Source organism: Filobasidium floriforme (genome assembly GCF_021052385.1).
Source record: "Filobasidium floriforme strain CBS 6241 chromosome Unknown HD553scaffold_26, whole genome shotgun sequence".
In the NCBI taxonomy this organism is placed as follows: Eukaryota; Fungi; Basidiomycota; class Tremellomycetes; order Filobasidiales; family Filobasidiaceae; genus Filobasidium; species Filobasidium floriforme.
This window is the reverse complement of record NW_025763647.1, coordinates 362,867-376,320: the sequence shown is the minus strand read 5'-3', so window position 1 is coordinate 376,320 and position 13,454 is coordinate 362,867. Positions and strand designations below refer to the sequence as shown.

At 51.2% G+C, this 13,454-nt stretch overlaps 5 protein-coding genes across 5 annotated transcripts; 2 read left to right on the top strand and 3 right to left on the bottom strand.

The window, feature by feature from the left end:
• Positions 1–902: 902 nt before the first annotated feature.
• On the top strand, positions 903–3,802 carry HD553DRAFT_352841 (general substrate transporter; the record flags this gene model as incomplete). The annotated part of the gene is made up of 19 exons (XM_046183724.1): positions 903–1,103; positions 1,174–1,207; positions 1,271–1,417; positions 1,484–1,514; positions 1,583–1,595; positions 1,659–1,733; positions 1,800–1,809; positions 1,878–1,924; positions 1,991–2,034; positions 2,101–2,261; positions 2,330–2,426; positions 2,497–2,517; positions 2,588–2,676; positions 2,744–2,776; positions 2,842–3,044; positions 3,148–3,210; positions 3,275–3,309; positions 3,374–3,491; positions 3,554–3,802. The coding sequence occupies 19 exons, from the start codon at positions 903–905 to the stop codon at positions 3,668–3,670; spliced, it is 1,539 nt and encodes a 512-aa protein (XP_046033207.1). The 3' UTR covers positions 3,671–3,802.
• Positions 3,803–3,985: 183 nt separating this feature from the next.
• HD553DRAFT_326706 (uncharacterized protein) lies at positions 3,986–5,758 on the bottom strand (the record flags this gene model as incomplete). The annotated part of the gene is made up of 8 exons (XM_046181727.1): positions 3,986–4,080; positions 4,273–4,359; positions 4,660–4,716; positions 4,908–4,960; positions 5,008–5,080; positions 5,285–5,523; positions 5,604–5,620; positions 5,678–5,758. 8 exons carry the CDS (start codon positions 5,756–5,758, stop codon positions 3,986–3,988), a joined length of 702 nt encoding a protein of 233 aa, XP_046033206.1.
• An 884-nt stretch (positions 5,759–6,642) lies between these two features.
• Positions 6,643–8,248, top strand: HD553DRAFT_277689 (P-loop containing nucleoside triphosphate hydrolase protein; the record flags this gene model as incomplete). Its single annotated transcript, XM_046178005.1, has 5 exons — positions 6,643–6,724; positions 6,795–6,885; positions 6,967–7,270; positions 7,341–7,625; positions 7,700–8,248. 5 exons carry the CDS (start codon positions 6,643–6,645, stop codon positions 8,246–8,248), a joined length of 1,311 nt encoding a protein of 436 aa, XP_046033205.1.
• Positions 8,249–9,931: 1,683 nt separating this feature from the next.
• HD553DRAFT_337449 (uncharacterized protein) lies at positions 9,932–11,106 on the bottom strand (the record flags this gene model as incomplete). The annotated part of the gene is made up of 4 exons (XM_046182288.1): positions 10,962–11,106; positions 10,274–10,905; positions 10,158–10,205; positions 9,932–10,076 (listed from the first exon to the last, which is right to left on the bottom strand). The coding sequence occupies exons 1-4, from the start codon at positions 11,043–11,045 to the stop codon at positions 9,932–9,934; spliced, it is 909 nt and encodes a 302-aa protein (XP_046033204.1). The 5' UTR covers positions 11,046–11,106.
• A 563-nt stretch (positions 11,107–11,669) lies between these two features.
• Positions 11,670–13,149, bottom strand: HD553DRAFT_326703 (uncharacterized protein; the record flags this gene model as incomplete). The annotated part of the gene is made up of 5 exons (XM_046181726.1): positions 11,670–11,817; positions 11,887–12,338; positions 12,529–12,602; positions 12,693–12,829; positions 12,917–13,149. 5 exons carry the CDS (start codon positions 13,147–13,149, stop codon positions 11,670–11,672), a joined length of 1,044 nt encoding a protein of 347 aa, XP_046033203.1.
• Between the last annotated feature and the right edge of the window lie 305 nt (positions 13,150–13,454).

The window sequence follows — 13,454 nt, the reverse complement described above, 5'->3', positions numbered from 1 at the left end:
TAGAATCCAAGCCGAGGATAATGAGGTCAAATATTTGATAGGACCTGTATCTGGCATTCTCTTGCCGAATCCCATCTTGTGAGGATGTGCGGCACGCGTGCATCATCTCTTGATGATACAGTCTATCGGCCCGATCAGTCCGATCAGACCTTGATGACAATTGGATTACAGGATACAGAATGACTCTGGGCAGCGGGCCGTATGTCTTGATACTCGACGGCAAGGGAAATGCTCAATCGCAAGCATTGTCACCACATGGGTCGAATGTGCCATTTAAGACGCAGCCGGGCGTCTGCTTGCACGGCACACCGAAGTCACAACCTCGGCGATCGTGGAGCATGGGTTGTATTGACGGAATGATCCGAGTCGATCGAACAGTCTTTGCCAGAGTCCTCGCTGTAAAGCAGAGATCAGAGATCCACGTAGAAGCTTCCCAAACCATTTGGTTTCGAGCGCGCCGTTCGGCGTTCGCGGGCCCTAAAATAAACCCAGGAACCGGGATTGCGCGTCAGCTGATCCCCTCTTGATCGTAAAACACACGCACACAGGGGGACCCCGGCCGTCTCATGCGGTGTGCCAGTCTCATCTACGGAATATATGCGCGCCTTTGCTCGGTAGTGTAAGACGAAACGTTGCGTGTATCTCAAGTATGGGTGAAGGTGGTGTGACGGCTGCTAAAATCTGTATCAAGGCGGCACACCGTTCAGCGACTGCCCCGCAGGCTCGCTGGTTTGCTCGGGTGTCCAGGGAAGCCCTACAGTACCCCACATCATGTACTGTGAATATATACTGAAGGTCAAGGAGTAGGATAACAAGATTGCTGTGATCGCGGGGTTGTTTGTAGTTCACGCTAAGGGTTCCACGTGCGCTTCCCAGTCTCACCGTATCGCAACGCTAACAACATGGTCGAATTCATGCCTGCGGAAAGGCACGCAAGGGCCACTCACACCAAGCCCGCAGCGATCAACTACGTCGCAGCCATCTTTGCCGCTCTGGGTTCATTCCTCTTCGGATACGATAGTGGTATCATCGGATCCGTTATCAGTGACAGCTACACCCATTTTCACCACTACTTTGGGAATCCGAGTGCAAACACTACAGGGGTTAGTTGCCATCAATGTCACAGCGGCGGATACTCGGTCGCTGAAGGCTAAAGCGTCTGTCATCTAATAGGCAGTAGTCTCTTCCTTTGCTGGAGGCGCTTTCGGTGAGCGGGGTCGCATTGACGAACGCAGGATCATACCTTAACCATTCCGATTGTCTGGTACAGCTGGAGCTCTCTTGGCCGGAAGCACTGCAGACAAGTTCGGACGAAAGCGTACCATCCAGCTTGGTGCTTTGATTTCGGTTATCGGATGTGGTCTTCAAACGGGGGCAGTCAACGTCGCCATGTTGATCGTGGGTCGCGTCATTGCTGGTGAGCGATGGAGGTTGCAAGGCGCGCGCTACGCAAAGTATCGAGCTCAACCTTGCTGGTTGATAGGGGTGTCGATCGGAGTATTGTCGATGATCGTGTAAGTCGCCGAATTGACACTAACTTCATATGATAATGGTTGCTGATCTATATCTTCCCCAAATTCAGGCCGGTATACCAGGTATAGCGCGAGAATGCAATTTGATGCCCGTTCGGTTCTTTTTAACAACCCGCATCTTTACAGGCCGAGATCTCGCCCCCACACGCGCGAGGTCTCCTTTCCGGCTGGACCCAGCTGATGATTGTTATCGGTTTCCTAGTAAGCGTCATCTTTGGTGTTGGCGTTTCGTGGGATGGATAGCTTACCCTGGCTCTCGATTAACAGGTTGCGAACTGTGAGCTATGCCTGGATAGTCCGCATGTGCCGATCGCTCTCCTTGCTCACAATTAGTCATGACAACAGGGGTTGGATATGGTTGTCAATTCTTGGGCAACAACGCTCAATGGCGTGTAAGCATCTCTTTCGGAGCGCGACAGTGCCTCAAAACTTACCGATTATGAATCCTGTGCTCTTAGATTCCTCTTGCTATTCAAATTATCCCGGCCGTCGGCCTTCTGTTGTGAGTTGATGACGATAATGCTACATGGTGGTACATTCTAAATACCATGGACGCGTCTATCTTCAGCGGCATGTTTGTACTACCTTACTCGCCTCGGTGGCTCGCCAAGCAAGGCCGCCATGAAGAAGCCCGAGCCACTCTGTTCCGACTCCACGGAGGTCGAAGGAACGCTCGAGAGGATATCGTGCAATCCGAGTTTGACGAGATGCTTGATCAGATCCGATGGGGTGGGCCGATGCATTCCGACACAACATGCTAGAACGCCGCCGAGCTGACATCTTCGTTGTCATCGTAGAGGAGGAGAACCTCATTACCAGCTACAAGGATCTCGTCAGCAGCCGACCCAACATTCACCGTACTTTGTGCGGATGTTTGGTACAGTCGATGTGCCAGTAAGTCGTCCAAACCATACAATGCTTCAATAGTTGCTCACCCAGCCTCTCAACAATCACAATCTCGTAGATGGACTGGTGTCAATGTGAAGTATGTATCAAAAGCCTATCCCGTCTCGCGTGTCGTCGCCACCCTAACTCTGGTGTGAACGGTCTCTTAGCAACTACTTTGGGCCCACCATCTACAAGAACCTCGGGTTCACTGGTAATGACACCTTGCTTATCAACGGAATTTCGGGGGCTTGGCAAGGTGAGTCCCGAATATGCGATGGGCGAAAGAAGGCGCATGCTGAACTGCGCGACCTTGAAAATATCAGTCGTTGTCGTCTGGATCTTCATTCAGTTCTTGGGTGAGCATCTAGATGTTCGACAAAGTTGATATAACCTGACTGAGCTGATGATTCTCCGATGATAGTCGACCGCTTCGGACGACGCAAGCCTCTGATCATCGGACCGATCTTGATGGCCATCTTCTTGGCTTGGCAAGCAGCGATCGCTCAGAAGTTCTCCGACCCGTCCTACAGCAACCAGGGAGTCGGTATCGCCGGATTGGCCTCAATCTTCTTGTTCAGCGGGGCCTTCTCGGCCTCTTTCGGGCCCGTCAGTTGGATCTACCAGGTAAACGAGCGATTTCAAGGTAGCGCATCCACTGCCCGTCACATGCTCACCTCTCGACCTCGATACACCCCCCTGCCATGACCCTCTGTTGCCACAAACACAGTCTGAAATCTTCCCGATGAACCAGCGAGCGTACGGAACTGCCGTCTCTACTGCATCCAACTGGGTCCGTATAAAACGCTATATCTATCGATTCGATAATAGGCTGATGCCTGACGTCTCGATTGCAGCTCAACAACGTCATCATCGGACAGATCACTCCAATGTAGGTTGTAACAAGAGCGATGCTGGGGCTCCGATTCTAATCTGGCTTCGCCTCATTTTCTTAGTGGTTTCGACAAGTTGGGCTGGAAATACTTTTTGATCTACGTCGTCACCAACGTCACCAACGCGATCGTCTCGTACTTCCTCTTCCCCGAAACCAAGCACAGGTCGCTCGAGGAGATCGTGAGTCGCGGAAAGGTCGCATAGCAGGATAGCTATACTGAAAAATTGTTCATGTTCGGCAGGGGATGCTCTTTGGAGACACCAACGTTCGCGTTTACGAAGGCCCGAGCACGGCCGTGGAGAACGACTACACCAATAACAAGGCCGATGGGCCCGGACACTACGAGGAGAAGGCTTAATTCGAGGAGGCATCACACAATGATAAACAGATAGCTGAAGCGAACGATAGTGAGAAGCTGCTTCGCAAAGGCTATGATTGTCTTCTGGATTTGTAACGTGTATCATGCGCCTGTCTGAGCCAAGGATGAGACCGATTTCAACTTGAAACTCGGGTGCAGGTTGCGACGCGCGACACCGCGGACGCGTTATGCCTGTCTACCGATTTGTTTATTTCCACCTTGATCCTTCGAAGTATAGAAAGCGAATTTTTGAAGCTGTTAATCGAGCACTCTATTCCATCCTTTTTCTCGACTAGTTTACTTCATGATCGCGCCCTACAACCTTCGGTCCAGCAACGTTGTGTCGTGGAAGACCATCTCAGTATTTGCGGGATCTCCGGCATACAATCTCTCCAGGGCGTCAGTGCCGGCTGCGAAACCCGGTAGCCCGAAATCGTGAGTGTTTACTGCCTCATTTGACTGTCCGTCCGCTCGAATCAATCGATCCTCTCCCCTCGACCGAATCCAACGCCATAAATGAAGAGTGAAGCGATATGTGCTTCCTTACATCTGGTACCTCTTATCACAGGGGCCGTACGTGACGACCGGGCGTTCTCACGAACCGATGGACCAATCGCTCGTACGGTTCGATGCTTTCAAAGACTTTCTGATATCGGCACACAATCTTGGGTTCTTCATCGTCTTTCTCGCTGTTGAATTTTAGGCACGTTGTCGGAAACAGAACGCTGACCCGTTTCTTGCCTTGGTCCCGTTCGATCAGGTTGCAACGCTTGCAATCGGAACTGTCATCCGAACGGTAAACTCCAGGTGAGCCATGGTATATCTTTCGTCTTGTCCATTCTTTCGTTGTATTTTTGCATGTAGGAAAAGCAAGTCGTGGCCATGTCTTGATCTATCGCATCGTTTCGCAATATCACTTCGGAGGGACCATTGCGTAATTTGGTTGTCTGATTGCTAAGTTTGTGACCCTCGAAGGTTGGATCACGCACAAAGCTTTGATCGAGATGCCTCTGCAAGATCATTGGCGAGACTTTCGGTACCCAAATCTAGATACAATCGTCAATCGTCTCAAACACTATTCGACGTCGATCTGGCTAATAGAGGTCGTCTCCTTGCATTCGCTCAAGTCGCTCAAGTTGATTGGATGTACGATCGCTTGTCTATATCACGAATAGGCAGGAACGTGACTTTTGAAGCAGGTTCGAACTCAATTCTGATTTCTTCTCGAATTGCTCACTTGCACGACCCTGAAGTTGCAGCACGATTCCGGACCGGGTGGCAAGTGGTCGTCTAAGCGCGACGTGAGGGCACTGTCATTTTGAGTCTGTTTTACCTACAATATCTGTCTGAGCATGACTAGTGAATCGAAGGAGGACGATGGGACGATTCGTGTCATAAAGCTCGAGGGAGCTATCGAGGCAGTAGTCCGTTCAGGTTATATCTTGGTCAATATGGGGGGTGCCGGTCCTCAATTCTAGTCGAGCACCAAGCATGAAATCCCTCGGGTCGCATTTTTCAATGTTTTCAGACAAGGTCGACCCGTTTTCTCGATTAACAGTGATGAGTAGCTTCAGGCGTATTGGGAAGCGAACATTCAAGTATTTGCACTCTTACAGCCGAGCTCGTCGTGATCAGTCTTCGTACAGCTACTACCGAACAGCACGATAGTATCGTCGTCCGAGATGCAGAATTTACCGGGTAGCACTTCGTTTCTTTCCAAAGTGAGATCTCTTTCCAAGACCTTAGATCTGATCAGGTCAATGTTTGACCCATGCGCATGGGTATCGTACGTAGTTTGATGATTCGCCTCGGAAGGGAGCGGTATGTCGACCGCGCCGTAGAGATTGAACGTTCTGCTTCAATCAAGTAGACAGAGGACGGGAGGCGGAACCCGAACATCGACCTCAACTACACTTCTAGCTTCTAATCTCACCTAGCGGATACACAGCTCTATGTTTAATATACATTCGCAGACAGCGGACTTCATAGTGATATACCTCAACAGACGCGATCAACCGTCGAATCACCTTCGGGCGCATTGCCTAGATACCGCTTGGGTGGAAAGCGGGCGTGGGCGCGGCACGACATGGAACGCAAAGGAGGAATCGGTGTGAAGGGATGAGCACCGGGTGTGTCGGGATTAGTAAGCGAGGTGAATCGTCGGGATTGTGGATGGATGATTGGACCAGCTCGAGGTAATATATAGCGAGAGGCCAGAGGGCTGTGGCATTAGGGATTTCATCGGTTCGCAGGGTCGTCATATTTAGCAATCGTCGACCAAATACAGTCATGGATTGACCGTATGAAAAAGCGAGACGTCAATTGCGCTCGCCGAGCTCAGGAGGACTGTTCAAGTTGGAATGGGTTGACGTTCATGTGACAGGGTACCTCTCTGATCTGGTAGCTGTTAGCCTGTAGCGACCTGCGAATTCTGTGTCTTGTCGAAACGCACCGGGTTTCACAGCCATCGACGGTTGATGGCTTCGGGCTTCATCGATGCCGAGAGCTCTGTCTAAGCTCCTCACGTGACTTGGCTCTGAACAGCTAACTGGAATCGACAAAGGTTTTGAGGGTGTGGTGACAGGTAGAAGCGCCGCTTGCCGCTTGAAGGAACGCCTCGTGCACGCGAAAGGGAGGTGTTCGGGCGTAAAGATTGAAGGCGACGTGTATACAGGGAATACCTTGAAGTCCCGTGACCCCGCCTAACCCCCGCTCACGAACGTTGGTTCCGGGCTGGTCGCTCTCGCGCTTTCCCACGCTCTCGAACATTCCCCTCCCTCTTTGCCAGCTCGACAGTTTTTTTCCGCGCGCGCTCTCTGCCCTCGCCACCCTTGCCCCCTCCCGCGCCTTGGTATAAACATCCACGGTCCCCGCACATACAACCTTTCATCAACCAATCTACCCGACCTCCTTTTCTCTTCTTCTTTTCAAGAGTTTCTCTGAATAAACATCACAGAACAACTTCTACAAAAATGGGTAAAGATAAGACTCACGTCAACGTCGTTGTCATCGGACACGTCGACTCTGGAAAGTCGACCACCACCGGACACTTGAGTGAGTGGAGCCGTCGACATCTCGCATCTCGTGAACATTGTCTGATCGTCGTCCTGTTTCCTCTCGCTAGTCTACAAGTGTGGTGGTATTGACAAGCGAACCATCGAGAAGTTCGAGAAGGAGGCTGCCGAGCTCGGAAAGTCCTCGTTCAAGTACGCTTGGTAAGTACAACAGCGAACGCCTTTTCCACATCCCTTTCGACCGCCGACGTGACGCTTACCTGTCGCTCTGACACTCTTTAGGGTCCTTGACAAACTTAAGGCCGAGCGAGAGCGAGGTATCACCATCGACATTGCCCTCTGGAAGTTCGAGACTCCCCGATACAATGTCACCGTCATCGACGCCCCCGGTCACCGAGACTTTATCAAGAACATGATCACTGGTACTTCCCAGGCCGATTGTGCCATCTTGATCATTGCCTCCGGTATCGGAGAGTTCGAGGCTGGTATCTCCAAGGATGGTCAGACCAGGGAGCACGCTTTGCTCGCCTTCACCCTCGGTGTCAGGCAGCTCATCGTCGCCATCAACAAGATGGACACCTGCAAGGTCAGTCTCGAAGAGATCGTTCTCGCTCCCAGGTCTCTTGCTTACTCTCTCGCTTCCCTCACGCCCACAGTGGTCCGGTGACCGATACGAGGAAATCGTCAAGGAGGCTTCCGGTTTCATCAAGAAGGTCGGTTACAACCCCAAGTCGGTTCCCTTCGTCCCCATCTCCGGATGGCACGGAGACAACATGTTGGAGGAGTCCACCAACATGCCCTGGTACAAGGGATGGAACAAGGAGACCAAGGCCGGTGCCGCCAAGGGTAAGACCCTTTTGGAGGCCATCGACGCCATTGAGCCCCCTGTCCGACCCTCGGACAAGCCCCTCCGACTTCCCCTCCAGGACGTCTACAAGATCGTGAGTCCGCGGTGTGCCTCGGCTCTACCTCGAGCCTGTTTCGCTAACCACCGCCACCTTCGCTCAACCTACAGGGTGGTATCGGAACAGTTCCCGTCGGTCGAGTCGAGACCGGTGTCATCAAGGCCGGTATGGTCGTCAACTTCGCTCCTTCGAACGTGACCACCGAAGTCAAGTCCGTCGAGATGCACCACGAGCAGATCCCCGAGGGTCTCCCCGGTGACAACGTCGGATTCAACGTCAAGAACGTTTCCGTCAAGGACATCCGACGAGGAAACGTCTGTTCCGACTCCAAGAACGACCCCGCCAAGGAGGCCGCTTCTTTCAACGCCCAGGTCATCGTCTTGAACCACCCCGGTCAGATCGGTGCCGGATACGCGCCCGTCCTCGACTGCCACACCGCCCACATTGCCTGCAAGTTCGGTGAGCTCATCGAGAAGATCGACCGACGATCCGGAAAGGTCATGGAGGCCAGCCCCAAGTTCTTGAAGTCTGGTGACGCCGCCATCGTCAAGCTTGTCCCCTCCAAGCCCATGTGTGTCGAGTCTTACCAGGAGTACCCTCCCTTGGGTCGATTTGCCGTACGCCCTTCCCTCACGTCTTCGTTTGTCTTCGGTCACTAACCTGATTCATCTCTTCCCTTCCAACAGGTCCGTGGTGAGTATTGCTTTCGTCCGTTCGCTTTTCGAAGATTGTGCGCTCATTCATTCATCTCTTCTAAATTCTAATCTAACAGACATGAGGCGTATGTCCCCCGTTCTTTCTTGCTGTTCGTCGAGAGAACCCGAACTAACCCGAAACATTTCGTTCTTGCAGAGACCGTTGCCGTTGGGTGCGAACAGATTGTTTCTCGCCACTCCCCGATTCACCATGCTGACTCTTTGCTTTGTCCTTCGACTTTGATCCTTTCAGTGTTATCAAGTACGTCTCGTGCCACGCTTTCGCTCGCTGTTCCATAGCTGATCTCCCTACCCTTTCCACAGGACCGTCGAGAAGTACATATCATCCTGCGCAACCATTGAGTCTTCCGTAGCTAATCCATATCTCTTTCCACTTTCGCGCTCGTGCTTCACAGGACCGAGTGAGTCGAGATTCTGACGTGGTCGATTAAGAGTTGAATTGCTAACCTTGTTCTTTGCGATCTCACAGCGGAAAGGTTCGCACCAGGTCGTCTCATAATTTTACGCTCAACGTGTCGCTGATCCTTTGCTCTCTTCATTATTATTCTCACAGGCTGGTAAGGTTACCAAGTACGTGCCTTTTATTTTGCGCTCATCCCGCCACTGTCATACTGACTGTACTGTTCCTCCTCAGGGCCGCCGAGAAGGCCAACAAGAAGAAGTAAACGTCGATCGCACAAGCGGTTGGACCTCAGGTCCTTGCGCGAGAACCTTCTACGTTACTTTAGCGGTTGTATTACATCCAGCCGAACATCCATTATATTCTTCTCTCCTTGGTCGATGGCTTCTTCTTCGCCCTTGCTTGCGCAGACCTTCTCGATTTCAGTGATTGCCATCGTTCATGTGTTTGGGTATGCCTCGGGCTGAACGCACTGTCCTCCGTCGGGACATTCAAGTGTTCTTCTGGAAGCGTGACATCTTGACTTTCAATGGGCGTATCATGCTACCAGCTACCGGTTCGCAAAATTCGCCGTTTGCAATTTGCACCACCGTCCGCGTGTTGACCTGATCTTGCGAACACTAATATCGATGCGACTCGAGAGATCGCCTTCTGTCTTCGATAATTAAGGCGGCTGAGAAGGCCATCAAGGAGAAGTACAATTAAATGGTGCAAGCGGTTCGTCAAGATTTTGCCGTTGCGTGAGACATCCCGTCCCTATTTCTTTGATTGTGGTAGTTATCTACGACCGTATCGATCTTATATCACATCCTGTTCCTATTCACTGCGGTCGTGTCGCGAACCGTCGGTTTGGGAAGATCCGACCAAGCTTGCCGCTGTAGGATGCATAGGATGAGGAGGTGGGGGAAGAGGGGGAGGATAGTGGGCGCCTACAGTAGCGACGACATGAAAGGCCCTAGGCGTCGCGCAGTGTAGCATCAGGTTAGAATAGCAAAGATAAGGGCCTTGTGGGTATATTGTGGACTTGACGAGCTTGTGATGATTAGATGATGACTGCCCACGATACATGATGTGAAACGAATCGAATTGGTCTGTGCCAGCTGCAGTTGAATGCATCGATCATCATATTGTCGAAGCACAAAGGCGTTCCATCCCCGACTCGGAAATGTGTATCAAGCGCATGGTCGTATCGAGACGACAGTAAATGAGCCATAGAGCAAGGTAGTCTATGCTCCCTGATAGTTACCGCGCAGGAAATCGTTGAGGCTGTCATACAAATGGTCAAATCCCTGCTGCTGGGTCGTAGCTGTTTGCTGTTGAGTGTCAACCGTCTGCTTCTGAGTGTCAACTGTCTGCTGCGACACTGAAAGCCTGCGGACAAATGCCGTACAGAGCCCTCGATCAGTCTCTCAGAGAACGGACATTGTTTCCTAGGTCTCTGTTGCCACTCACGAGGCTGTAAACGTCTGTACTGCGCTAGGTAAGGAACTACTCGTAGTCCTAGTGTAAGCGGGCCAATCACGTTGGCAAACGATCGCGCCTCAAAGGTTATGTATCATGAAACTCACCCGCCTTCAGCTCTTGACCTCGCTACAATCCTCGAAGTCTTCCTGCTGGTGGGAGGAGACGAATGATGAGAGGACTGCTTGCCCCGAATTCTCAAACTTGTGACCCCGGCAATGTCCCCGAAGTAAAAATCGATTGTACAGAAGAACCTGTTTTCCTTGCGAGATGACCCTGGTACAAGAGCTTGCGTCTCATTTATGGCTCCAGATCTGAGAGCAATGTGGACCTTCTCATTCATTTTCGAGGAGAAAAGCAGTCTTGCAGCGCTTTGGAGTTTAGCCTTGGATACGCTATGGTACGCCTCTCCGACCGAGACTCCCACCGCTGAGAGGGCCGACGCTTCTGCTTGAGGAAATGAGTCGGTAGCCTCTTGGATTGCGAAGTATCTCACGCACGCTAGGAAGGAATCAACCTTGTGATAAAGAGTTAGGCGAGCTTTTCTACGTTCTGAAGGATCCAGATTCACCTCAGACGTCTGTAAGCACTCTCTTTTGTGCCATCCGCCGTGCAGGCAACCAAGTATTGTTTCCTTTAAGTCCCTTGCTGTGTCTTCCTGGACTGTCGTTGTGCCGTGTTCGCGAGCCCAGATCAGATGATCGCTATCATACATCCCTCTCGTGCGTTCTAGAAATCTCTGTATAGTGGTAATCGTTGAGCTTTAACAATGAGATCACTTGCCTGATGGCTTACCTCCAGAGAATGGACATCATGTACAAGACGGTGACCCAGGATTACCCAAGCTATTTTGACGTCGGATTCTTCGGCACTCGACATGTTGTCTTGATATTGCTTTTGTCGTATTCTGAGTAGCAAAAGAATTTGAGCTGTTCCCGTAATGTAGGCTGCACTTATAACGGGGCCTGAGTGTACTGAGCTCCCAGTGAGACAAATTGTATTCCTTTGTTCCTCGCGACCCATTAAAACCCCGAGGAAGGAGGTCATTCGCATCCAGGGAACATAATGGCATACTATCCAGTCATAGGGCAAAAATATCCGGTTCTCCAGTCTAGTACAGTCCTATGACCCTTAGACGATGAATGTCAAACAGAGACTACAGAGTGAAGCGCGACAGAGAACATATCACCATGGTTTCGCTCGAATATCACAGAGTCAGTCCAAAACGTTTAGCTCCTACGGCGTTATAATCGGAAACACATTAGGCAAGGTATAGTAGTCGCGCTCAAGCAGAATGTGCTCGTGACTGTATATCATGAGGGGTGATATGCTATATAGCGAGCGCTCCGATCATGCACATCGTCTCGTGCGTTTCATGAGTTCTCGTATGCGACACCAGAAGTTGATCTCTGCTGCTGTCAGAGATAGCATATACAAGGCAGACACGATCGATGGAAGGACATGATAGCTCTTCCGATCCGATCTGGGTACAATTGACGAGAGTCAAGCGGGGAAGGACTCTGTGGTCCCATCATCGACAAAATCACTGTACCACTGTTTCGTCCGGGGCGGATTGCCTTCAGTATCAACGGATTGACCAGGAGCAACGTGTACCATGCTCTCTTGATGTACACCATCACTCGCAGAAGACCTGTTGTGGCAGAATCATATAATTTCCATGATTGACGGGTAAATTGAACTATCATTCCGCGCCACTTACTCTCCACGATGAGCATCCGTTAGGCTGCGAGTAGCGGCAGATGGACGCCTAGTAGGCTGAGAACCGTCCGTGATCTCGCTGTCGTTGGATCCCTCAGGAGCATCCTCTTCATTCCCTAGGCGATGGTAAAAAGTCACATTACAAGGATAAAACTTCTGGGGCTCCTCTGAGCGGCCAACACTGGACCACATGATTCTTGGCGGCGCTTGGATTCTGAATGCCAGTTTGACGTTGTCGTTACAGCCAGAATTGAGTACCATTCTCTTGGGAGGAGGACTATCGAATTCTTCACGTTTGATGCTACTGTATAGCTTGCCTTCATATAAAGTAGCATATCCTTGCTTCTCGGCTGCACTAGAAGCTTGTTCCACCGCAGTATACCCAGCCCAAAGAGTATGGTTCTCGAGGCAAAGCTCCTTGCCGTCTCCCTTGATCCGGATCCACTGTTTTGACTGGATACATTCCAATATGGTTTTCTTGTGACGACACTGAAGCCTTTCAAGTCTATCAGCCGACTCCGAAGAGGGCTCCCAATTGGCAAACAAATGATCTGCATCGAAATCCTTCCTCTTGAAAAAGGTCTGGGTAACTTATATCTGGTGAGAAACCGATGGCTCATATCCAAAACGGGCAGAAACATACCTGAACGGTCTTCGGTACGTCCAATGCGAATTGGTAGGGACGGATCCAGATACTCGATGTGAGCATGCTTGCAGCTGAGGACAAAGGCATGGGTCCTTCGTGATGGGCGAAAAGGTTGCCCCTTACCACTCGTGAAGGTACATTTGCCCATCCTATATACTCACACAAGATGGTCCCATCCGCTGACGCCTTAGGTGATCCTTTGACAAGATGAGAAATACAATCCTGTAGGCCGTGTGTCGCCGAGAGTGTCGCACACGGATGATCCTTCGAGAAGCTGGCCGAAGTGATCACGCGCTTGCTAGCGAGCAGATAGATGGTTCAATCATTATCGCTTAGGGGTTTTCTCCAACCGCCATCAATATTATCTTGCTCTTCCGAATCTCACCTTTCGACACCATTCCCCATTCTACGTTGTCGTGTAGCGATCCGTCCGACTCCGGGGTATTTGACCACGCCGGTTGCCGCCTCGTTCCTGGTGCTCACCCCTGCGCCCGCGGGTGCCAACTCAACTTGGAAAGATTGCAATCGCGCACAATCCGCTACTTGACAACCTTGCGGGGAGTCAAGAAGGAGGCGAGAGAGGCACCATCTCCAAATGGCACACACTGCGTGTGGCATCGATCTAACATTGACGTCGCAATATATTTCCCCGTAAGACGCCGAATGGTTTACAAGATATCATCGCGTCGTGGCGCGTTAGGGTGTCGTCACCTACTGCTAACGTCCCTGCACTTTGAGCTTCAGATTCGGAAAGTTTTCATCGAAATGACTTTGAGAGGATAGATGTAGCCACGAGCCATGAGCATGGGTCAACGAATTGTCGTCACATTGAATGGCATGTGAAAAGTCGTGGGGATGGCACGTCACGAGAAATAGGGTCATGCTGAATGATGCCGGCGCAGCTTCAATGCCTAGTTGCAGTT